This window comes from Zootoca vivipara, chromosome 15, assembly GCF_965207765.1.
Source record: "Zootoca vivipara chromosome 15, rZooViv2.hap1.1, whole genome shotgun sequence".
NCBI classification, from domain to species: Eukaryota; Metazoa; Chordata; class Lepidosauria; order Squamata; family Lacertidae; genus Zootoca; species Zootoca vivipara.
In genome coordinates, this window is record NC_142598.1 from 24,653,382 (window position 1) to 24,680,034 (window position 26,653).

At 44.0% G+C, this 26,653-nt stretch overlaps 1 protein-coding gene across 1 annotated transcript; it reads right to left on the reverse strand.

Annotated features, from left to right (window-relative positions):
* Positions 1-3,923: 3,923 nt before the first annotated feature.
* Positions 3,924-26,653, reverse strand: LPL (lipoprotein lipase). Its single transcript, XM_035141084.3, has 10 exons — positions 26,357-26,653; positions 19,109-19,284; positions 17,309-17,488; positions 16,203-16,314; positions 13,874-14,107; positions 12,199-12,441; positions 10,411-10,531; positions 8,081-8,263; positions 7,160-7,264; positions 3,924-6,146 (listed from the first exon to the last, which is right to left on the reverse strand). Coding segments are annotated over exons 1-10 (1,476 nt in total). The 5' UTR covers positions 26,478-26,653; the 3' UTR covers positions 3,924-6,145.

A 26,653-nucleotide genomic window follows, 5' to 3' on the forward strand; every position in this document is an offset into this window, starting at 1 on the left:
TTACTACTGATCTTTGTCAGTAGTTTTGAGAGCTTTTTTGGCTTTAAATAAATCATTGTCTTCTCTTATTTGCAGTATGTACCAACTTTCAATTTTTTTAAAAGACCCTGTCTTTTTTTAAAAGAGATGTCTGTACTTGGGTACAGAGCCTTAAATTGAGCCTTTTCAAACATTAGCTTAAGCTTCCAGACAATCTTCACGGACAGCCCAACATCTGGACATATTAGAGCATAGGTTACTTACACCAAGCTATCCCAGTTCAGAAATTATTGTAGCTAGTGCACCAGCTGAAAGTGGAAATAAACATTCCTTGCCACTGAAGCTATGTGGGCTTATAGTGAAAGCTTCGAACTGGGTAGTCCCAGACCATATGCATGCTTCTTATATCTCCCATTCACAACAGGATATCTCACAATTTTATTGCTAAATAAAATTGCATAACTATTTAGCCAAGTTACAGGTAGGTAGCTGTGTTGGTCTGACGTAGTCGAAACAAAATTAAAAAATTCCTTCCAGCAGCACCTTAAAGACCAACTAAGTTTTTTTATTTTGGTATGAGCTTTCTTGTGCATCCACACTTCTTCAGACACTTCTTCAGATACTTCTTTCGTGTGCATGCACACGAAAGCTCATACCAAAATAAAAAAATTAGTTGGTCTTTAAGGTGCTGCTGGAAGGAATTTATTTTATTTTATTTAGCCAAGCTATTTGGATAAGTGGCCAACAGGTTATATATCCTGATAGCAACAGCTCATGAAGAAAAGGTCCTGAAAATCAGGAATCTAGAAAACTAAAACAGCATTTTTCAACCGCTGTTCCGCGGCACACTAGTGTGCCGCGAGACGCTGGCTGGTGTGCCGCGACGTGCCGTGACAAGAAGGGCGATTTGTTGCCTGGTCACATGCCGCGACGAGAAGGCGGCCGCCATTAGGGGGCGCTGACCCGCCGGAAAGGAAACCGGCCGGGTCATGACGCAGGGCGAGCGCAGCTCTCAACAGCCACCACCACGGCCTCGGACGTGAGAGGCGGCCGGCGGGTGCTGCTGCTGCTCCTTGTCTCGCTCTCTCACCTCTTGCTGGCGGCGCCCGGGGCTTGGTCGGCGCGAGGCCGCGGGCCGACAAGCAGAACAGCCTCCGGAGGGCAGCCAGCGGCGTCTACCAGGGAGTGAGCGGCCTCTTCGGCGAGGAGCACGTGCGCGCCCTGCAGAAGGTGAGGCGCCTGGCCTGGACTGAGGAGGGGCAGGCCCGTTGCTCCCGGGGGGTCGCGCGGGTTCCAATGGATATTTTTACAGGAAAATATCATCCTGACCTTCCCCCTAGGTTAAAAGCTATCAATCAAGTTTAAATTTAGCTCCCACGCAGTCCCAGATGAACAGGAGGCAGTCAGGGCAAGGAAAGCTTAACGCCTGAGAATGTTTGTACTGTGTGGCAAGGGGGAAAAAATTAAAAAGAGCCACCCAGGCTTAAAGTCAACAAAGGGCATTAACAAATGGCCTATATATAAAGAGAATTACTTTATATATAGTCAATATAGGCACAAAGTTAAATTTTTTAACTTTTTTAATGGTGGTGTGCCTCGTGATTTTTTTCATGGAACAAGTGTGCCTTTGCCCAAAAAAGGTTGAGAAACACTGAACTAAAAATAGAGCTGCCATTTGGCTCATTTGTCTAAAATTTATGAAACCAATATAAACGAGACTGTTGTGGCCTCTGCATTTGGGTGCTGTCAGTCAGAGCCATCATAGAATCAATAAAGCTTTTGAATATAAATACTGTAAATGAAAACAAAATGAAACACAATCAGCCCGATTTACAGACACCTGTGCTCATTGCTACTGTTTTGAATTTATTTCCAACCACGTGAAAACCTTCTGGACTTGATTCAGCCATTGAGGGTTTAAAAGGGGGTATATCTACCAAACAGAATAAACTGGTTTCACAACAGTTTCCACTCCCTATGGGTGGGTGTGGTGTTTTACCTCTAGGGGACCAGCAAGGGTTAATTAGTAAGGGAGAGTGAAGAGCCAATAGGAGCTCAGCAGGCAGAAGCAGGGAGGATTTAAGTGAGCGAGTTGAGGGAGAGGGTTAGAATAGAGATAGAGAGGTGAGCTATTGTGCTGAGTCCGAGAGAGAATTAAGAAGGGAATTTCAGAGACAGGAGGATGTTGAGGGAACTAGTAGGAAAGGATAAGTTTAAGCAAATGTACCTGAGAAACTGTGAAGAGTTTATTTGCTTGTGAGAACATCTTAAATAAACTTAATTGTTTGGTTTACTTTTCACCTGACTGAGATCCAATATATGTGTACCAGTACAGTTACTGGTTGGTGGCAGCAAATAAGTATAAAGGCGTGGGAGGCTCTGGGTCAATAGACCGTGAAACGTCCGGGGGCCCTTTGCTGGTTTATCGCGCCACATTGGGCATTCCAGATGGTTCTTTGTTGTGTGATGGGTGCCCCTCACAAACTTGAATTTTTCACATAATTACTGGCAACAAAATGTCAGCCCTCATTCTTCCCAGTTTAATCAACACTGATCTCTTCCATGGAAATTGCAGCATGTTTGTTTGTTTGTTTGTTTAAAACAAAACACCAGCCAGCTGCCAACTACCCATTTGTGATATCCATTTGCAATATTTAGCACACACTTCCACACTGGAAGCAACTCAAATAAGGCCAGCCCCAACCCATTCTGGCACCCGAGGCGAACCACTAAATGGCATTCCTTCACTAGGGCTGTGAGGTGTCTTGGAGGAAGGGGCTGCCAAACAGATGGCCGATCTGACTTCCAAGAAGTGAGCGACACTGTGGCAATGAGTGATGCATTCCTCGGAGGCCAGATCTGCTAAACCCTGTGGATTCTGCTGCCCAAGGCTGTCAACCTCACCTTGCCTCATGACCTAAAAAGTAACTAGTTCTGTGGAGAGGAGTGAGACAGGGACCTTTTTCTGCACCCTTGCCAAATTAAAATTACCTAACACAGAACACCGGTCCTGAACGACCTGCATTGGCTCCCAGTACATTTCCGAGCACAATTCAAAGTGTTGGTGCTGAGCTTTAAAGCCCTAAACAGCCTCGGCACAGTATATCTGAAGGAGCGTCTCCACCCCCCATCATTCAGCCCGGACACTGAAGTCCAGCTCCGTGGGGTCTTCTGGCAGTTCCCTCACTGTGAGAAGCGGTTACATGGAACCAGGCAGAGGGCCTTCTCGGTAGTGGCGCCCGCCCTGTGAAACGTCCTCCCATCAGATGTCAAGGAAATAAACAACTATCTGACTTTTAGAAGACATTTGAAGGCAGCCCTGTTTAGGGAAGTTTTTAATGTTTTATTGTATTTTTAATATTTTGTTGGAAGCTGTCCAGAGTGGCTGGGGAAACCCAGCCAGATGGGTAGAAGGGTTTGAAGGGTTTGGATGGAGCGGAGACGCGAACCTGGTTCCCCAGATTACTGGGTAGGGTATAAATAATTGTGATGGTGGTGGTGGTATTCTTTGATGGATGCCACAACAGTTAATTAATATGAAACTGTTAACAGCATGTAAGGTATGTCCTTAGTGCCAAGTGATTTAAGGCAACACACAAACGTTCTACATAATTTAGCTTCTGGTAGGGATCCTAGGACAATTTGCACCTTATGAACAATTGATTTGAAATACCTTGAAGCAGCAAAGGGCTGATTCCTCCCATGGATTGCCCTAATGTATCACACCAAGTTTTCATTTACTCAATATTTTGCTGGGATTTTATTTATATGAATGGACTGCCCATCCTATTCAGAGAGGGCGTGTTTATGGAGACAGGTTGTTGCTTGCAGACGGGATGAAAGTGTTAATTTCACACATATATTCCAGTGCATTGCTCAATTTCTTTCTGAAAGTATGATCTGTTATAGTTCCCCACCTATTCCAAAGAAAGTCATGCCAGTGGTTTTATTCCAGATTAACTTTTAATGAGCTTTCATATTTCAGTGTAGTACAAAATGGAGATGCGTATTGGGGAGGGGGAAAAGGTTTTTCATTGCAGCATTTTTCATATAATTTTTAGATAATTTCTCATTTAGAAAAATTGGCACTTATTTTTTTAATTATGCATATAGCCGTGATAACTTCAGCAATATATACAAACTAACCTTTTGGCACATATACATACAGGTATTTTACAGATAATAAATAAGAACAGTTAAAGCCTAGTTTTATTTTCTCACATATAAAACACTTTGCCATTTGGTGATCAAATGCTGTTGATATTTATATTTGATTTTGCCTTGAAATGTGCATCTCGTAACACATTTATAGATACTGAACCCTCACTTTTCAGGAATTTGAAAATGGAAGTATGAACTTCCGTCAAGAAGAAACGCTGCCTCATCTTTATAGATCTCCTTCAATACTTAGTTATCAAAATCAGAATTATCCTGCCTAAAAAGAAGGTCACAGAAATCATTTTTGAGCCTGCTAAACTATTATGCATTCTTTTTTAAAAAGAATGTTCTTGAAGGATTCCGTTTCTGTTGTGTTAGACAGGGGTATGCGCATACTGGACTACAGTTTTGTCACCACACAGGATTTTGGTAACAATTTATTTGTGACGTTTTTGCTCAAACAATAAATATTAAATGTCAGATAGCCCCTCGAACAAGAGCTAGAAGGTCAGTACATATATATTTCCAGGTATGCTTTTTCAGGTATCCTCATGAAACAACAGCTTTATGTTTTAACTGAGTTATCGGCTACAAAACTGAAATGACTAGTAAAGTATTCTGAGCAAGCTAGTAAAGACCCCTTTGTTTTATAGCTTGTCCATGTGTCCATGACGTTCTGATTCAAAGGATGTAATGCTTGTGCGTAATCTGAAAGTGTGCATATTCTAAAATTGTGCAATACTGCTTTTTGTTAAAACCAGCGTGATTTCAGACAAACACTCTTTGTTATTCAAGCTTCTGCTGTTCTTCATATTGCTGAGCAACAAAAGAGGATTCATTCCAAAATTTAAGAATACCAGCAGCAAAGAGGTGTTTGTCCTTCATCCTAGTCCTAGGAACAGTGATTGCAGCTGTAACAATTGCTCAAGACTAGGAGTTGCCAAATTGAAATTGATAACGGAAATAGTGTTCCGGCAACGTTTTAACATACTGTTACTCCTTTTTACTACTTGCTTGGTACAGTGCCAGAGGGTGCATATGTTTTTATACAGATGCACTGTATTCTTGTTTAAAAAATGAAGATAGGACATTAAAAAATGCTAGCTTCTTCTCTGGAAAATTTATTATCCTATTTAAAAAGTAAGTGTTCAATAAGTAATGCTTAAGTGTACATAAGTGCTAACCAGCTGCAGAGACTTCACCTTGCAGTCTTTCAGTCATGTTCAGGGTTGAATAAGAAATGTATATAACAGGAATACGTTAAGTGAAAACTCTTTATCTATTGCCCTCCCCCTTTCAAGTGAAATTATTGCCTTTCAGTCAAAGGATGCAACAATGAATGAATGACCTGAATGGAAATTGTCCAGCAAAGTGTCCAAGTGATCATTTTAAAAAAAACTATCAAAACCAAACAAACTCATCAGTTGAAATATCTAGCCTTTAAATAAATAGTTTTGGTTTGTTTTTTCCCCACACACAGTACATTATAAAAAAGTGAGGAACTTTGTAACAAGGCAGTGTGACAATTATGGTAGTTTGCTCTCAATAATGCAACATGAGAGGCTTCCTTAAAAAAAGAACAGTTGGCTAATGTGCGCTCTTTTGCATACTGAGATGAAACAAAAATGCTCTGACCCACATAAGGGCATCCCCATATTTTAAGGCTTCTGCATGCATATCATTTGCTGGATCGGGAATACAGTACGGATTTGAATTCTCGTTGAAAATGTTGTCTATTGCACTGCATTCATTTCAGTTGGGTGTGCATTCAACTGGGCAACCCCAACCGCATTCTGGTGCAACCAGTCTAGAGAGCCTGGGTTGGGCGAGAGTCTCGTAGAGCAACGAAGAAAGTAGACAGCATTGCAGAAGACCGATAAATATTTCAATGGGTTCAGTCCCCGAAAAGCCAACGTACTGGCTCTTTCCCTGAATGGAACTTCTTCATCCACTTGCTATTCTTCGAGGAACTCAAGCGCTGATATTTATTTCGTGACTTGACCTGGTCTCTAAAAAGAAAACAATGGGGTGACAAAGAAGGAGGGACATGAGATCCATGGGCACAGCAAGATTGAACTTGGGGGTGGGGGTGGGAACTGCTGACAGAAGGCAGAAGAGGGGGCAGTTAAAATAGCTTGTCAGCATGAGCCCACCAGGGTTCACTGTTTGGTGGTTTGTGATTTTTTTTTTCTCCCTCAGAAGGCAGAGCATATGTCTGAATTATATCCCATGGGAAGACGCCTGCACACAATCAGAGAGAAGTGTTATGTTTGACTTTCTCTACAATGCCCTAGCAGGTTACGTACAGAACGAGGAAAACCCTGCAGTATGTGCCTTCGGTGGACTAGCGGGTCTAGGCTAGCCCCTTAAATGTTCCCCTGGCACCTCCTTCCCAAAGCCCAGGAAGCTTCTGTCTGGCTTAAGGAGAGGGGCACGCTCCAACGGGTCCAAGAGCCCCCCTCCCCTTTTCCCAAAGCTGGGTAGCTTTGGGAAAGAGGCAGCAGGGCTCCAGCAACCTGTCAGAGGCCTGTCACTTCCTTCCCAAACCCCAGAAAGCTTCTGCCCAGCTTAGGGAAGGAGGCACGATGCTCACACGCACATTGACCCAATCGCTCTCCGTGTGGCACAGCTGGCCCTGTCTCTGAGGTGCAGTCTAGCAAGAGTGCACCACCTGATTCTGCTTATAATGGAACTTGGCTCTTAATCACCATTTAGGAAGAGCAGGCATGGGTTGGATTCTCCAGTTACCTGTGCGGTGGGGCAGAGCTGCTGCACTCAAGACACTTACCTTGCTAACTAACAATGGCTCTGCTGCAGCTTGCCTGAATCAGAGTGAGATGGGGCAGGGCAGTGATGATGTAAGGGCTGTGAGGGCACACCGGCAGAAGTGCTGGATCATGTCCGCCACTGTTCCTGTGCAGTTCCAAACCCACCACTGCCCTGCCCCACCCATTGTGAGAAAGGTGGTTGCAACCCATCACTCATGACAGAGTTCTCAGTGATACAGCTGCAAAGTTCTTACCATGAATCGTGATCAATGGAGTTTTTCCCAAGGCATCTCACAAATTCCACAGCTCCGCCTCCTTTTTTGAGGTAAGAGAATCCATCACGAGAACAGAACACCAACCTGCAGAATACACAGAATATTACCATAGCTCTTTCCCGAAACAGCTATTAATACACTATCCTAAATGCAACGTCTTATCTCTTGTTATTTAATCTGTTTCTTACGCTGGAAAAGTCTTCTGAATAGTGGCATTTTATAATTGGGGGGGGGAGGAGATAGAAGAAATAAATTAACATGTTAACTTATGATGAAATTATACATATGGCACTTTCAATTATTCCAGAAGTTCTGCTTACAAACCAGAAAGGCTTTACGGCATTAAAAATATTGTCCTGATTGGGAGACATTCTAAATTGTCCAGAGAGTGCCAAGTATTCTGCTCACTGAATGAGCTGTTCCTCTCCATCCTCCAGCATCCCCAAAGAAGATTATCACAAGAGTCAGAGGACCCTCAAACAATGTGGGATATGGTGTCGCAGGCTGGTGGCGGTGAGGGGAGTCAGTATCCCTTGCATGAGAAGAACTGCCTTTTGCTTACATGGTGGCACCTCATTGTGCCAAGGTCTCTCTCAACTCTGCTAGTAGAGATGCTTGAACTCAAGTCTGGTGGACCCGTGGAACTCTGATATTGCTGGACTATAAATCCCATGTTCCCTGACTATGGGCCCTGCCTGAACTCATCTGGGTTTCCCGTCCACAGAAAATTTCAGCATACCACTTTCACAGAGAATGGATAGATGGCAGCTAGTCCTAGATGAAAGCAAAATCTGCTGCAAGGTAAATGACTGACTGACAGACAGACAGACAGACAGACACACACACACACACACACACACACACACACAATGAGTCATGAGGCACAATCCGTTCTCTTACTTTTTCTGGGTTTCTCCGGCCTTGACTCTGACTTTTTGGATGCCAAACTCAGGGGTACTCCACCAATCGGCCCAGTCGAGAAATGACCCTTTCTCCCACTGGATTTTGACAATGAGCAAGTCCCCAATGTCAACCTCTGTGTATACCAGGAATGAATGGGTTTTGTTTGTGGAGATCTCGGGCCTGTTAAAGAAAATCTATGCTTAGGCAATATACCTCTGGAACCTTATAAGAAATTCAGTTATCTGAGAATGCAGTTGTTTCTTAAATGAGGAAACATGGAAAAGACTAAGGTGAGCTGGCTCATAGGACACAGCACACATCGGATCAAACATGTATGTGTCACTAAATAATCAATTCCACCCACTAGGTCAATACTTATTGTAGCAACCATGCAGGCACACTAGAGCAAAAGTGGGACAGTGGCTTGCAACAGACCTCTGTGCAATTCCAAGCTGAGACAACTCAAAACGAGAGCAAGAAGTAGAGACAGCAGCCCACCACCCATTGTTCCTTACCATAATTAGACCACATCTGCCCACATAATCTCACATGGGAGAAGGAAGTTCAGATTTAATTTTAACTCTCTGGTGGACTTAGGTGCCACTAACTGTCTCGTGACTGTAATCTTTGTACACAAAGATACGATTAGAGGAACTCAGCAATAAAAATTCAGTTATCTATGAGATTAAGTCACAAGACATAAGGGCATAAAAATACAGTTCCAACTGAAACGGAACTCTTCATTTTATTTTATTTTAAAGTGAGTGGGTGGAGATCTGCATGCATAAAGAATAACACATAAGACTTCTACTCATAGCTTTATCATTTACACAACACAACTCCTAAGCAATTTGAAGCTTTTGCCATACCTGGTCAATTGAGTCCCATAATACAGAAAGAGGCAAAGTGATTTTACTCTCTGCCCTGCATAGCTGCTTAGCTCTTTAACTAGTTCTCAAACTGGATAGCTGTCTTTGTATGTGGAAGTGTTTTGAGGCGTGTGTTTTCGACTCAGCCAGACTACAAGATGCAGAGTGAGAAGCGATCTTCTGCATGACTGATTGATTAGAGTCTGCATCTCTCTCTCTCTCTCTCTCTCTCTCTCTCTCTCTCTCTCTCTCTCTCTCTCTCTCTCTGTGTGTGTGTGTGTGTGTGTGTGTGTATGTACAGAAGTGCCCAAATAAAAAGAGATGAATGATAAGGAGCTGCAAGCCTCTTATGTCCCCCTTTGCACATTTCTCTGAAAGTGGGTGAGGAAACTCATTTCCCCTACTCTGGTACATATTTAAGCTGCTTGAGAGCTACCTCTCACTTTACAAAATAGATCCACATCAGAACCACCTTTATCCCAGTGAAATAGATGGAATTCATTGCCCCGGTCCTGTGGAACACCCTGCTAACAGAGTTTCTGCGCCAAATTTTAAACATCTGCTGGAAACTTTTCTGTTTCACCAGGTGATAAAGGTAATGCAGGTAAGTAAGAGTGCATCCCCCCCACAATGACCTGTGTTAGTTTGTTTGTTTTATTTTAAATGCTTTTAAACATTTCTTGTTTGGTTCTGTGTTTCTATAATTGTTGTAAACCGCTATGGTTTATCTTCATGATACAGCACTATGTTAAATATTTTTTAAAAAGAATTTTAAAAAATTAAGCGGGGCCCCAATCCATTACTCAATGCTTGCCTTGTATAACCTATATACATGCAGGTGTCAATTCTTAACAGGCATGGCTGACATTCAGCCAATTAGGGCTGGCCAATATGTCACCCCAAACCAGATTGAAGTCCATATTGTGATATCAGTTTCATAGTTTTTGACCTGGCAATATATTTCGAATCATTATGTCTGTTAAGGCTGGGCGATATATCGTCCAAAACCAGTTTCAAGCCCATATTGTGACATCGGTTTCTTAATTTTTGACCTGGGAATATATTGGAAATTATGTTGTGTTATGCATGCCATGCAAAAAACACAATGTGGGGAAAACCGTTAAGCCAACCACTGTCTCTAAATAGATCCATCCTTATTTCAGACATCATGGTATATTGGTATGTGGCAATGTTTAGCTGGTTATATATCACAATGTTGAAAACCAGCTCCAACCTTGTTCCTGACATTGCCCAGATATTGCTTAGCCCTACAGGCAATATGTGAGCCTTCTGAATGCATTTGTGGATGCATGCACAAATTAAAGGAAAATGGAAATTTTCTGCTGAAATTTCTGAAGTCTAAACTATATCCCAAAGTGCTTTCCCCCCTTCCCAGATTCCATACATTTAACATTTTTCTACTACACAAAATAAATGCAGTTGTTTGTCAATACTCACAGTGAAATCGCAATATTCTCACTTTCATCCTTAGTGCCATAGAAAGAGAGACGGAATTGCTGGTCTTTCTTGGTTGTATTCACCTTTGCGAAAAAATGGATCTTGACTTGATAATGAAAGACTAAGCAACAAAAAGAGAGACAAAAGCAACAAATGAAAAACCTAAATTCAATTCTTTTTAATTATCTTGAGCAGGGTTCAGCAAACTTTTTCAGCAGACCCATTGTCCCTCAGACCTTGTGGGGGGTCAGACTATATTTTGGGGAGGGGGGAAACAAAAACAAAAAACCAAATTCCTATGACCCACAAATAACCCAGAGATGCATTTTAAATAAAAGCACACATTCTACTTGTGTAAAAACACCAGGCAGGCCCCACAAATAACCCAGAGATGTATTTTAAATAAAAGGACACATTCTACTCATGTAAAAACACACTGATTCCTGGACCATCCACAGGCCGGGTTTAGAAGGCGATTGGGCCAGACCCTTCCCCCGAGCCTTAGTTTGCCTACCCATGATCTTGAGTTAGAAGCCACTACTTTTATTCAAGCATATCAATACAGTACTTCTGTATCCAAGTCACAAAGTCAGTTCTGTAAGATTTACTTCACTATCCTTTAACAAAAGATCATAAAATCCATTGATAACCACCTTCTGTAGGATGTCATGAAAAGGTGGGGTATAAATTTAACAAATAAATAAATTTATACCCAATCATATAATTTTATCTGATTATCTGATATCTGCAAACAATATCTGATATCTGATATTTGCATTGTGACTGGATTCTCACCAATAATGGAATCAATTAACAATGTCAATCAATCAATCAATTTATTGTGCATAACCAAAGGCCTTTACAGCTGAGGGCAAGAAATGGCTTTCCTCTGAAATCTCATGACATACCCTATAAAAATTTACAGGATAAAATTTTAAATTTAGGGAGCATTAACATGTCTGGAACTGAGCTTCTTAGCTGCCAGAGCAAAGTGTGTCATCTGTAAATCTTTATCAGAGTTTGACTGTCACTTCCCTGGGGGATTTGGCTTTATATTGTATAGAGGGGTAAAATTAGCAGGTAGCACATGATATCCTGAACCTGATTGCATCCATAAATGCATTTGCTTTCCATATTGGGAATTCCCAGGTATCTCCCCTCTAAGTATGCTGAGGACATCTTTTGGAACCTTAGTTCAACAAATGTCCTATTCAGTCGCAGGAAAGTCAGTTTCTCAAGGTCTTGAATGGTTGATCTTAACTTGGGGGTACCAGACAAAGTAATGGGCAGCTATAATGGATGCTCTATCTTGATTGGCATTCTGGTCAAAGATCCAATTTCTAAGGCCATGCAAACTCAGGGCCAAATATTTCTCCATTTGGAGATTGTAAGCCCTAAACTTATTGTGTGACACTTTTGCACCCAGCCACTTGTTTTTAGTTGCTCTAACCAGAAGAACTTAGTAGGCATTTAGTCTGTGCCAGTATCTGAGGTAGGCTAGATGGATTCCAGGTGTTATCGAGAGGAGACCCAACTCAGTTCTGAGGTGGGCCACTAGCGAAATTAACAATGTCAGATCCAGACAAAACTGCTGGTACGGCCACATCCTGCTTCTCTCCTCACTCGGGAAAGGAGAGGCATGATTCATGTGGAAGGTTCCTGCACAAGCTCCTTTGAATTAGTACCTATGCAAGAGAACTACCAGGCTTTTCCATCATTCTCTTTAAATTATTTATATTCACACACACAAAAACCAAATATTAGAATAGAGAAAGTCACCACTTTTACCTTTATAAGGCATTTGACTTCGAGTCTTCAGATACATCTTGGTGCCCCTCTTGCTTCTCACTCTGTTGGCTTTGTAGCCTAAATTGTTGCAGCGGTTCTTTCTGCAGCTCAAGCAGAGCCCTTTGTCAAACGCTTCTTTTGAGTTGCAGCGATAGGCCATGATTGGTTTTTCCTCGTACAAGAGGGAGTCGATGAAGAGGTGAATGGAGCGTTCATGGGAGCATTTCAGCAGCTGATCTGCATCTTTTAAGGAAAAGGAAGAAATTATGTAACGAGTGAGCAGCTTACAGGTGTGCGTCCTTTGTTAAATAACATAATTCAATATACGCAGGTGCAGTAAATGGCCTCCGGTTTTGACTTTTTGGAGGCCAAAATTAATAAGTTTTAATCACGCAGATCTCCCGCCCGCCTGCCCCCCAAAATAGTTTCTCCTCGATGCTGCTTTCTCAGTGCTAATCCTCGGGCCCTCACTTTAGCTGCCACTTCTTTGCCCTCTCTGAATTCATCACATCAGTCATTACATCCAATCAGTGACAGATCTACATTCAGGAGGCCTTGAAGTTTGAACTGTTATGGGGGCCAGTTTGTAACCAGTAACAAGGTCTGGGTAAGCAACTGTAATCTCCTTCAATGGTGTTGTTCACAACAGCCTTTAAAACACCTGTGCTGCTTATCCTCAGACTTTGGGGTTGTTGAAAGCCTATACAGTGGTCCCTCAACTTACGAATGACTCGACATCCGTAGGTTTCAACTTACGAACGGGACAAATGGCCGCACGCTTACGAATTTTTCTACATCCGAATGGAAACCGTTGGCAGCTTAAAATGCGGTTTCCTCAACTTACGAATTTTTCCGAATACTTTTTTTCCTATGGGAAGCCGCGTTTCTACTTACGAGCTTTTCGACCTACGAATGTGCATTCGGAACGGATTAAGTTCTTAAGTCAAGGGACCACTATAGTTGATTAAAGGGACCCCTGACCATTAGGTCCAGTCGCGACCGACTCTGGGGTTGTGGCACTCATCTCGCTTTACTGGCCAAGGGAGCCGGCGTACAGCTTCCGGGTCATGTGGCCAGTATGACTAAGGTGCTTCTGGCGAACCAGAGTAGCACAAGGAAATGCCGCTTACCTTCCCACAGGAGCGGTACCCATATATCTACTTGCACTTTGATGTGCTTTCGAACTTCTAGGTTGGCAGAAGCAGGGACTGAGCAACGGGAGCTCACCCCGTTATGGGGATTCGAACTGCCAACCTTCTGCTCGGCAAGCCCTAGGCTCTGTGGTTTAACCCACAGCGCCACCTGCATTGATTAATTAGTTGATTAAACTATCATAAATTAAAAACGAGTGTTTCTGACACATTTAAGGATGATGCATTCTGTGACACTGTTGATTGTATTTTACTTGTAAAATATTGTGGGTCAAGTCCCTATTTGCAGTGGATATACTGGACCTAGCCATCCAGTATAAAAATAAGCAGCTCTCTAATGCATAACACCTCTGGAGAATATTGAGTGTTGTCTTAACCATTCATCCACTGCATCTCTTGAATTCCCCAGCTGAGAATTGAATTTTTCAGGAGGATGTAATGTTCAGTAGCACATACAAACGCAAGTAACCACTAGCGTTCAGTCATATTTATGCCTTCATTAACAATCAGACTTGAAAACTCACCTTGAAGTCCTCCTTCTGCAATCAGGAGCAGGGCTTGCGCGACGTTGCAACCAGGTTGGAAGATACCTCCATTAGGGTAGATATCAACATGCCCAACAGGCTTCTGTATTCCAATGCTGCGATCTGGGGACCCCCTTGTGAAAGTGTGCAAGACATCGACAAAGACAGCGTCATCTGGGGAAAGGCGTACGGATGCCTCAGCATATTCAAAGTTAGGGCCAGCGGGATCTAAACCTTAGGAGGGAAGAAAACTGTTAAGTACGATGCTTTTGTACGGCACATTGTCTAAAACGGAGCTTCCCAAACTTTTCATGTTGGTGATACCCGTTTTTTTTAAGACATGCATCATTTCACAACACAGTCATTCAGTTTTACTAGCAAACCAGAAGTTAAACTAACCCCTTTCCGGCCCCAGGAGGAGTGCAAGGAGTGTTCACATGACACACCTACACACTGCAGCGGGCACACTAATGTGTCGCAACACACAATTTGGAAAACTCTGGTCTAAAAGAATAAATATTAGTGGTAGAGTCCATAGGCCGGATTCACCTAACCTTGCATTCTAGCAGAAGCCAGTGCAAGGTCTCCCGCTAGCACAACGGGCCTTTGAAAATTCACTCTAGAGCAGGTACCCCCCAAACTCGGCCCTCCAGATGTTTAGGGACCACAACTCCCATCATCCCTAGCTAACAGGACCAGTGGTCAGGGGTGATGGGAATTGTAGTCCCAAAACATCTGGAGGGCCGGGTTTTGGAATGCCTGCTCTAGAGGATTACAAGAACCCCAGTGGGAGGACAGGGGAGTTTTGTTTTAGCAGGCAAGCAGAAATACTTGTACCAGTGGATTGGTGTAACACTGAATTTCTCCACATTTCTCATTCAGTTCAATGGCAAAATTCCCACCGATATAAATAGATCTCAACTGCACCTTCTGTTTTCCATTGTGTAAATGTCACAGACCATAGTTTGGGCTTTCCTCATACATTCTACGTATATTCACTTCCACGCAAGCAGCATGGCATCTAAACTTTATTGCCTGAAACACTCACTGAATTAGTGGTTTTAAAAGATTTAGCTGTATTCAGAAAAATGAGAAATAAATGTCTTGAAACATCAATGCTTCTTCTCATAGAAGTAGATAGATAGATAGATAGATAGATAGATAGATAGATAGATAGATGATAGATAGATAGATAGATAGATAGATAGATAGATAGATAGATAGATAGATAGATAGATATTAAAGCAAAGATGTAACAAAGACAAACATTGTGACAAAATGAATTATCCTCAGAAGAAAATCAGGAAAGGGTCGTTAAAATGTCACATAAAGGCATTACAACCTTTCTGAAATGGGAAGTAGTGCTAATAGTTATAGGATTCTGTTATAATAATAATAATAATTTATTTATACCCTGCCCATCCAGCTGGGTTTCCCCAGTCATTCTGGGCGGCTCCCAACAGGATATTAAAATATCAAATATTTAATATCAAATATTAAAAACTTCCCTAAACAGGGCTGCCTTCAAATGTCTTCTAAAAGTCAGATAGTTGTTTATTTCCTTGATATCTGATGGGAGGGTGTTCCACAAGGCAGGTGCCACCACCGAGAAGGCCCTCTGCCTGGTTCCCTGTAACCTCACTTCTCGCAATGAGGGAACCACCAGAAGGCCCTCAGAGCTGGACCTCAGGGTCCAGGCAAAACAACGGGGGTGGAAACGCTGCTTCACGTATACTGTGCCGAGGCTGTTTAGGGCTTTAAAGGTCAGCACCAACACTTTGAATTATGCTCAGAAACATACTGGGAGCCAATGTAGGTCTTTCCTACATTGTACATGAATTGCATAACTTGTTTTCTGAAGGTCTCTAATTGCTAAGACATTGTTAAAATCCAAATTAAGTGCTATTCTGATTATTCAACAGATCAAGATGCCAGTTTTACACCGAATAAAGATACCAAGCTACAAACCTCACTGAAATCAATAATGACACAGAACAAAGGGTTTCAGTATAGTATATTTGCTTTTTTAAGAAGGTAGGTACACAGTACCTGCACGGAATCATTGAAGGGGGACAGCGGCACGTTATAAAATATGCTTTATTTTCAGTACAATCCTTACACTGTACCACTGTTACCGATATAATTAAATTCCAGATTCTCACATAAAAGCTTTCCCCCCCCTTTTTTTATTAAAGGTTTTCTTGGTTTACAAAGATATGTGCAATGTCTCGCATTACGTTTTTACAAATCAGTTTACATTTGTAACATGGAAGCAACCAAGGCATTCAACCTTTTCTTTTCTAACTCAATGGCATCAATATTTGCTTACCGGTAATTCTGTTAATCTTATTAGTGGTCAGACTCCCAGCGATGCCAGCAGCATGGGCACCAAGGCTGTATCCCAGCAAATGGACTTTATTCAGTGAGTAACTGAATTGCTCCTATGAAAAAAAATCATTTTAGAAAGATTAAGCTCTAAATCTATAGTTTTTTTATCTTGCTTGACAATGAACAGCCGATGAACTGTGACAGGGGCCAGCCTGGCACTTGGGCTGCCCCAGACCACACACACCATCCCAAGTCATGCCCAGCACTGCTTTGCACCTTCATTTGAGGGCTTTTGCCTGCCTGGAATGGGTCCTTGAACTCTTGCCTGCTTGGATGGAGGTTGGAGAACAGTGTGTGTGTGTGTGTGTGTGTGTGTGTGTGTGTGTGTGTGTGTGTGTAGATACCAACCTACAGTACAAAGGTAAAGTTCACATTGACTGCTATGCCCACTTTTGCTTCCGGTGCTTCCCAGCAACAGGGATGAAGCTCCCAGAAGGTGGCCTATACAAGAACGTGGCCCTCACCCCTGATTTAGACCAAAAATACTACAGCAGGAAGCCTACCACAAACTTACTCAACTTGCACTAGAGCAGGGTACAACTCCCATCATATCTAGCCAGCAAGACCAGTGGTCAGGGATGATGGGAGTTGTAGTCCAAAAACAGCTGGAGACCCAAGGTTGGGGGACACTGCACTGGAGCATGGCTACTATTCATATATCCACGAGACTAAGAGACAATCTACGCACGAAAAAAGGACAAAGAGGTGCAATCCTTGCCAAAGTGTACCGCTTCGAGCTGCAGCTTGGATTCTCAGATGTTCTTCCATATTAAAAATCCAGAAATCCAATAGGACGGAAAGAAGGTTCTCCAGCCTGGCCTTCTGTCCAGTATGTAATAGTCTATATGCAGGACATTCCCTCCATTGGGAGAATATTTAAACATGTAATTGCCCCACCTGTGGCCCCATGTGGCACACTTCAACAAGAGATGCATCGCTAGATTTCGCTGACTGCATAGCTATGCTTTAATATATAGCGTTTGCAGTACATATTCTACACCTTTAACCTTCCTTGAATGTAATCTAAAATGGAATGCAACTGCTTACCTCCAGCCAGTCAACAAACTTGGCAACATCTTCTCCCACCTCCTTTGTGTAGGCAGCAGAATCTGGATAATGTAAGCTGGCTCGAGCCAGCCAATCGACGACAATAACATTTGAGTCAGGTTCCCTTTGATACAGAGCCTTTACCAGCTTGGGGACCCAGCTCTCGTACATGCCAGTCACCTGCAAGACAGGAAGAGAAACCACATTATTCTGTCTCAAACTGTCACAGGGACCCCCCAAACCAAGGAAGCAGTGTATGAACACACAAGATTTGTATGAACACACAAGATTAACACAATTTCCAAAGCTTTCCAGTGTGGGAACGTAAAGGGAAAGCATGTTTGGCTAGGGAATTATATCACAGCAGCATCTAAGGTATATTTTAGGCGGGTGGGAATCACTGAGGGCAGGTTTCAGCAGTATTAGTATAGTAAGTAAGTAAATAAACTTTACTGTACTAGCCAAATGCCATGACGAAACCATAGAAAAGAAATATAGAGCTGTATATAAAAAAACAGCCACTGCCTGAACCACCAGAATGCAGATGCACACTTAGATTGGGGGCTCCATGCAGAATACACAATTTTCCAATTTAGACCTATTATTAGTATAGTGAACACACACAAAATTCCCTGTCACAAGATGTGATGATCAGTTGTAAACCTAGATGGCTTTAAATAAGAATACAAGACTCTGCCCGTCTAGTCCAGCGTCCTGTTCTCACAATTGCCAACCTGTTCTCTCACTGCCTGTGCAAAGCCTGCAAGCGAGACCTGAGCACAAGGTCTGCCCACCTGCAATTCCCAGCAACTGTCATTCGGAGACACAACATGAAAATCTACCTAAACGGAACTGGACACACTTACGAAGGATAAGTCTACTATTCACCATGAAAGCTAAATGGAAACTCAATGTACAGAGGCAATATATCCCTTGAATATTGCTGGAGTCAAACAAGAACAATGCCCTCGTCTTAATGCCCTGCTTATTTAAGGACCAGGGCTAGTACTGGGAACCTCCAGTTCCATATTGGGCCCTGACAAGTGATGCGGCTTAGAACATCTTCCCAGCAATGAAGTATTCTCAAGCTCTGGGTGGCCCTGCCTTATTGGGCCCTCCTGAATCTGAAAGCCTTCCCTGTTTGGGCTAGGACACTACCTAAATAGTAAGGTCTTCCGACAGTGGTGTGTTTCTTTTGTGCCCTCGGTTCCCGACTTCGCCCCTTAGCCCTGACTCTCAGGCTCTTGACTCTCCTCTGGCAGCTGCCTGCAGATCACCCGTGACAGCTTCTTGGCTTCCAGAAGTATCTGGCTGGCCAATGGTGGAAACAGAATGATGGACTAGACCAGTGCTTCCCAACCTTGGGTCTCCAGCTGTTTTGGGGCTACAATTCCCATCACCCCTTACCACTGGTCTTGCTAGCTAGGGGTGATGGGAGTTGTAGTCCCCAAAACAGCTGGAGAACCAAGTTTGGGAGACCCTGCACTAGACTGGCCCTAGCTTTCTCACTGAACTCTGCTGCTCTTATTTTGCTAAAGGTATGACACAGTTATTTTTTAAGCTTAATATCGTGTTTGCTGCAAATTACATATAAACACACATACACACAATATGTATTTCTAAGACTTTTTAACACTAAATGGAGCTCAGAAAGCTATCTGCCACCCAGAATTGTGACAACTATTTGAAGTGGTATAGCATATGAGAATGATACAGAAAATTCGCTAATAGACTCTATTCAAACCACTCTGAATCAGAAGGTAACTGTGAAGCACCAGGTGAACTGCAACCCCCCCTTACCGTCCATCCATGTATAACCACAAAGGTTTTACTGGTGTGATTGAAGTTGCACTGCGCTACACTGGTTTCCTGGCCAGGAACTATGAGGCAGGTGTCTTCATCAGGTTTCCCAGGTGTCCTTAAAGAAAATTTGCTCTCAATGCCATTGAAGTCCCTCTTTTTGTCCGTAGTGCTCCCTAATGTGAAAACAAAACATTGAAACATTGAAATGACTTAAAAGGACAGGAATGCCAGCACATAACGTGGCCGTTCTGCATTGCACACACAGCCTGTGTGGCCATAGTTCTCTTGAAGGGTCTTCCTTGAGGATGGTATGGAGGGTGGTGGACCCCTGCCCATTCTAGGCTGCTGGCAAGCCCAATGCCCACAGCTATCATTGCTTTAGCAGCTGTATTAGCAGCTAAAGAGACAGGTGGGCCATCCTGTTTCTGATCCCTAGCTACGATGGAATTCAGAATGTAAATCATTTGCCGCACAAAGAAAACACATACTACTATAATTTAAAAATATATCACATTACCAATGGTTTTTTTTCTTAGCTCAGCCTTGCAAGTTAATTCACAAACACTAGTAACCTATCTGCATGTGTGTGCATATACACAACACAGTTCACGAAACACAGTTTATGAAAGCTATCCTGTCTTGTGTGCCTGGCTATCTATAAACCCTACCATCATCAAATATTTTACTTTACAGTTATACCTCGGGTTACAGACACTTCAGGTTGCGTCCCGCGCCGAACCTGTTTCGGCACTCGCCTATGCGCAGAAGCACTGAATCGCAACCCGCATGTGCGCAGACACGGCGCTTCAGGTTGCGAACGTGCCTCCCGCATGGATCACGTTCGCAACCCGAGCGTCCACTGTACTTGAATCAAGACATTTAGCCTTCACTAGCAGCTTCCACCTTGCTCTTTAACAAAAGGGGCAGACCATGTATTTTGCAGTGAAGATTGGTTAATTTTAACATTAAGCATGGTCTAATCTCAGAATGAGTTCTTTGCTGAATAGGCAGTTCTTACTTGGTCTGCTTCTACCTATCAAATATTTATTCACCTTTTCATAACATAGCAAACGTCGGCAGCACAGCTGCCTTGTTTATCTGTGTATACACACAAAAATATTCAACTGACAGGTTTTCCCACTGAAATCACGAATGTTGAGCTGGAATTATTTTTATTTTTATTTTTATTATTATTATTATTATTATTATTATTATTATTATTATTATACCGCCCTACACCTGGAGGTCTCAGGGTGATTCAGCCGATCATATCCAAGTAGGCGAATGGTCCCTCTAACAGTTATATGTTTAATACCCTAAGCTCTAGGTGAAGAAATGCCAGCATTTTCAAAGGGTGTATTCTCATTTAAAAGTTAAGCATGCATATATTTGCAAAATGAGTCCAGCACCATATTCCTTGGGTTGAAATCAGTAGGACTTTTGTCTCACTGGCTTCTATGCATTGGTGCCAGGAAGGCTAAAAGGTGTGTGTAGTGGAAGGGAAGTAAAGGAAGCAATTAAACTCATTTATTTTTGTGGAAATTATCCTCAAGACTTTGGAATCTGTGACTCTTTGGCTCCCCTGCCTCTGAAGGAAAATATTTTAGTATGGCTGGGATTACACACACCATATTGTGCATTTATTAGAACTAAATAAATTTTAGAATGATTTTTTTCCCATTTGTTTATTTTACATAATGCCGTTCACCCTGCCCTTTCAAGAGAAATACATTTTATATCTTCAGTCCTAGGTCAATAATTTTGGTGCAGGCAGGCAGGCATTCCCAGGTTTATGCTGTTTAATGGTACAGGGTTTTGTTTTGTTTTACGCTGACTGGTGCTAGTTCATATTACCACTTATGATATTTTATGGCAGCTTTCGCACCTCATTGTTCTCAGTCTCAAGTTCTACTCACAGTGTCCTTGCAAAACAAATGCTGTGTCTCCTCAACCTATTGCCAGATCTTAAGTACATCTTTAGGTTTATCACAGATTGCTAAATAATAAATATTCATTTTACCCACTAAGAAAAGGAAATTCATAGTTGTGTAGGTCTTAAGCTGCTCCACTAAGTGATGAATCAACAGACTTCTGGATGAAATAAAAAAAGCTTTCAACTACGGTATACAGAATACATACAGGAAACCCCATAATAGACTTCTGGTCATGAAAGGTTCTTGTTCCAAACAGGAACACAAAGAAGAACACCCTGTCTGTATTTTATTCACACCTTTGCATTTCAATATTTAGCTACTCTACAACTCCAGTAAGTTCATATAATTTCATAAACACAAACCTTTTTACTAGTTTGTACCTAGCAAGACATCTTGGCATGAAAAACCAAGCTTATTTCATTTGAATTGCTGCCTGCCAGCTAAGTGTACATAGCATACACATTAATCAGTAACTGCCTTTATGCAGTATATGACTGTTATTAAGATTTCTATAGCACCTTTGAAGAGCTCAAATAAATATGAACTGTCTAGACCAACTAACAGTCTATACACCCTAGAACAGAGCTTTCCAAACTGTGAGTTGCGGCATGTTAGCGTGTTGGCTGCAGTGTGCAGGTGTGTTGCGTAAACGCTCCCCGTGCTCCTCCCGGGGTTGGTGGAAAGGGGTAAGTTTAACCTCTGGTTTTCTAGTAAAACTGAATTACAGTACTGTGTTGCGAAATGATGCGAAATGTGTGTCACCCACATGAAAAGTTTGGAAAGCTCTGCTCTAGAATAACAGAATTCGCCAAGCAAGTAAAGTACAATTACTTATAGTAGGAATGCTAGAAACCATCAAAAGCAGGACGCAACACCAACACATCACTTGCATTAAAATTCTTATTTTATTGCTGCAATTTGTAATGCCGACAATTTGGAGGCCTAATCAAAACCTCCAATCAGGGAGGGAGTTAGTGTTTTCCAATGAGCCCCACACTCGCCACATGGCGCTTCATTAGCCACTAAAAATGCTAGTTTAAAATCAGGGAAAGAGTGGGCTCTATAAAACACTGCAACCATCATTCATATCGGCTGAGCACAGAAGGAGAGCATTTATTGAACTTTGTGCACAAAAGTGTTGCAATTTACACAAACAACAGTACCATACTTAAAATTTGCAACTACTGTACAGTGGTGCCTCGCTTAACGAATGCCCTGCAAGACGAAATTTTCGCTTAATGAAAGGATTTTTCGAGTGGAGGTTGCCTCGCTAGACAAATTCGTTTTATGAAAAATTTGTCTAGCAAATCGCGGTTTCCCATAGGCATGCATTGAAATTCAATTAATGCGTTCCTATGGGCAAAAATAAATAAATTTTTAAAAATTCAATGCATTCCTATGGGATTCACTAGACGAATTTTTCGTTATAAGAAATGACCCGTGGAACGAATTAAATTCATCTAGCAAGGCACCACTGTATCAGCATTTACACAAACAGTGTATTCCGGAAACTACTACTACAGATAAGAAGCTGGCAATTCAGCTGTTAACTGACATCAATGTTATGTTAAGTTATTGGTCACAAACTTTCTATAACAATTCACACTAAAATGAAGCTTTGCCAAGTTCCTTTGAAGTAGTTATTATTTTCCCTATTATGGAAATAGGGAAAGTATATATTAAATAAGCTACATTATTCACTTCCTGCAGTGTAACTCACTGACTTTATGATCTAACACACTATGAAGGGCACAAAAAAGATGCTGTAATCAATGGCTGGCAAGTGGTATGTTGTAAACAGCTTCACTGATTAGAAACAAAAGCCCACCGACTGGCACCCAATGGTGAACTAGAGGCCAAGCCTAATCTTTGAGAAATGGGTGTTTAACTTGGTTGCAAGTGAGGTATTTTGCAAGGGGGGATTAAGAAAATCTTTGGGAGTTTCATGCTTGACTAAAGAGTTCTCCTTGTCATTCTTTTCATTTTCTGCATTTTAGCTATGTATGCTTTCAGAGCATAGCACAGAACATTTCAAGCTGATGCTGTGTGGTCCTGTTCTGCCCAGTATAGACTGGTGGCCTAAACTTTTGCTGGTGAAGTATGCAGGACTTAACTGTACAGTGGGACCTTTGGTTTAAGAACAGTCCAATTTAAGAACAATTTGGCTTACATACTCCACAAAACAGGAAATAGTGTCCTGGTTTGAGAACTTTACCTCGGTCTAAGAATGGAATCCGAACTGTGGAAGGGCACCGGCGGCGGGAGGCCTCATTAGAGAAAGAGCACCTCGGTTTAAGAACAGACTTCTGGAACTGATTAAGTTTGTAAACCAAGGTACCACTGTATGGCCAAATGTCCGCTGCCCTCAATGCCCTCTAGATCTACAATGCTGATCTATTATGCTGGCCTCCCAGCTGGCAGTGGTACAGCACAGGTATGCTTGCACTGTGTTTGAATCCACTGTAGTAACTTCTGGAATGGAGCTGCTACCTTACACATGCAAAATAAATGTGAATGGTTCCCCCCCCAAAAAAATATATATATAAAGAGGTCTGAGCAGGACATGCATGCTAGCGTTATTCACAGAGCAGCATGAGACAGAAACTCTGAAAGAATCCACATGTGCTCAAAATTATTGCCCACTTCACATGCCATGGTAAGTCAGAATTTGGTTTGCCATTCCCATGCAAATATGCTGCATCTCGGAGGAGAATTTCCCTCTGTTTTGTTCCTTCCCTGGCTTATTATGTCAGTATGGCACAGCATACTGTTCTCGAAGCTACGAACATGAGTTTGACCAAACTGCGGGAGGCAGTGGAAGACAGGAGTGCCTGGCATGCTATGGTCTATGGGGTCACGAAGAGTCGGACACAACTAAACGATGAAACAACATGGCACAGCAACTAAGCCAAGGTTTGGTTTTGAGTGTTGTGTGAACCCAGGATCATGGGTTAAAGCAAGCAAGCAAGCAAGCAAGCAAGCAAGCATGTTAAGCAAGCATGTTAAGCAAGCAAACTGTAAAATGAACCTTGGCTTCAGAATATGTGAAGCTAGGGAAGGCAGAACTGCTGTTTCTACCCATCACAAATCTGTTAAAAGCACATGAGTCCTGCCATTTTGCTCATGCAGCCATAAGACTGGAATAATGCACAACATATGAAAATTGGAATGCGGTCACAGGGTGACTAATCTGTTATAGGCCTGAATACTGAACACTAACTTACCAGATGGTAACTTGCTATGTACAGTCGTGAAGGGTGCTTCTAAAAAGCAACAAATAGGTGCTTTCTCTGGACAAGCAACTCTGGACTTTCAACAACTCTAGCAACTCCTACTTAACACTTTTAAACAACAACAACATCCCCAAGGAGCCCAATGGGGTGGTGGTAGTCAGTGAAAGTAATTTACTAGGAGCATATATACCAGAAAACAAGGACTACATCTTGCAGACAGAAAACATGCAGTGTGCACAGTGCGATTAGAGAAGCCCTTTGGTAACCCTTTGCCAAGTTTTGTGTGAGGAGCGGAAAGGAGAATTTTAGGCACTGTCCATCTATCCCCCTTGAACTGCAAATCTAGTGTAGGCCAATATCTCTTCCACCCTTTCAGCTTTCTTCCCAGCTCTCTAAGGGTTGCATCTGGAGATAGGGTGGGTGGGTGGACTATTTGGGCCTCCAATATACAAAAAACAAACACGGGTGCCTGAGGATCAGAAGACTGACTTCCAAAGGGCTGCTTGGATTCGCACCCTGTGGAGACCCAAACGCCCGGGAAGCAGCGCTTTTCCCTTCCCTTCTCTCTCTGGTTACTACAAAACTTTCCACAGATACTTCCTCCCCCCTCCCTCCCTCGAGTGGCGCTTTCATCCTCCAGGGAGCATCCCAGCCAGGCTTTCCCCGGCACGAAAGCTGGAGCCGAGGCGGCAGCCGCTCTCCCTCCGCACGATCCCTCCCTCCTTCCTTCCCTGCCTGCACCGGCTCCCAGCAGCCCTTGAACCAGGGTGACCTTGGCCCACGTTCCAGGCATTCCTGGGCTCGCGAGCGGAGGAGTTACTAGCGGTCACCACCAGCAGCCGTCAGCCGGCGGGCCCCTTCCCCGCCCAACACACTCCTCCGGAGCGCGCGGTGCCGGAGGAGAGCCGCCCTGCCCACTCCTGACGCGGCGCTGCCGTCTGCCGACACGAGGAAGGGCGGCAGGCAACAAAAACAAGGAAGCGTACAAAAGCAGCCGAGGGGCGGGAAAGAAGCAGCTCGCGCTTCGTGGGCACGCGCCTTGCAGCGTGCGCGCCCCGAGCCACGGAACCTGCGGCGCCCCGACGTGCACGCCGAGCCCCACAAACCCTTCGCCTCAGCTCAGCGCGCTTTTCCTTTTCGGCTCAAGTTCAGCAGGGCGTCGAGCTGTGGCACCATAACCGCGTCAAGCCGCGGCGCACGCGTTCCCAAACTTCTTAATGTATCCTAACCCGCCGCCACTCCCATTCCTTTCGCCCTTCCAATCTGGGGTCTTCTTCTTCCCCTCTCTCCCCCCCTTCCGCGGCGCCTCACATTTCCCCGCCAAGACGCACAAAACTGCCGCGCCATGATCCAACCGGCAGGCCCTTCACTTAAGGGCGCCTCATCACCAAGAAGCCCTAGCGGGCGGAGCAGGTTCACCACCAAAAGGCACACCTGCTTCTTGCGCAGTCCCGGAAAGGCGGCAAAAACTAAATCGCCTCATCCCGCGCGCGCCGGACGCGTGGTTGGATTGCTTGCGTAAACGCGGATTGTGCTACAAGCGCTTACAGGGTTCCCCGCGCTTCCGCGTATACCTTTCCCTACCATCCTCAGGTATGAACTTCTCCGAACACCCCCCCCTCCCCGTTTGACACTTGCACCGTCCCTGGATGCCGGAGGCGCCCATGCACTCAAACTTGGGAGCCAAGTCCCCTGACGTCGGCGCGCATTACTTCGGAGTGAGCATGCCCAGTGAACTCGCCCTGACTGCCGCCCTGACTGCCGCCCTTCCAGACCCACCGCAAAAATTGGCGCCCGCTTCTGACTGAGTGACCAGCGCCTTATTCTCGCGCTCCAGGCGCCCGCTTGTCGTCCCCCCGCCCTCTTCGCCCCTCAGCCTCTTCCGCGGGTTCCCTTCCACTCCGCCAGCTCGACGCGTCTACCTGCTACTACTGCTCGTCCTCCCGCCACCCCAAAGCCGGTGTGGGCGCCGCGCCGCGCTCCTTCTCTCTCGCCAAGCCTAGCCAGGTTCGCTTCGCAGAGCGCTCGCTGGTCGCGTGGCCGCCTTGCTCTCTGGGCGCGAGCGGGTCTGCACTTACTTGGGACCGAGGTGGTGCGGGCGGCGCCGGCGTTGCTGCTCGGGGCGCCGGGCTCGGAGGAGACAGCGACGAGGCAGTGGCTCCAAAGGCACAGGGTTGCCAGCAGCGCGCGCCTGTCCATGGCTCCGGAGACCGGGGTAGCAGAGGCCGGGGTAGAAGCTCCGCGAGCGCAAGGTGGCGGGCGCCGTCCGTGCGGGAAAGTTTTTCCCTCAAGTTCCGCCGTGCGAAGGCGAGGAGGATTCGAAGGGTGCCCTCGGAATGGCACGAAGGCAAGATACTCGCGCTTGCCCCCCACCC

Bases quoted from the DNA above. Each gene is read 5' to 3' on its own strand.
- LPL (XM_035141084.3), bottom strand. From the start codon at position 26,477: ATGGACAGGCGCGCGCTGCTGGCAACCCTGTGCCTTTGGAGCCACTGC. The intron at 17,489-19,108 runs GTAAGGGGGGGT...CCTGTCTTGCAG, and splicing joins TGGTTATACATGGATGGACG to GTGACTGGCATGTACGAGAG. The intron at 7,265-8,080 runs GTAAGAGAACGG...TGTATTCTGCAG, and splicing joins GCCGGAGAAACCCAGAAAAA to GTTGGTGTTCTGTTCTCGTG.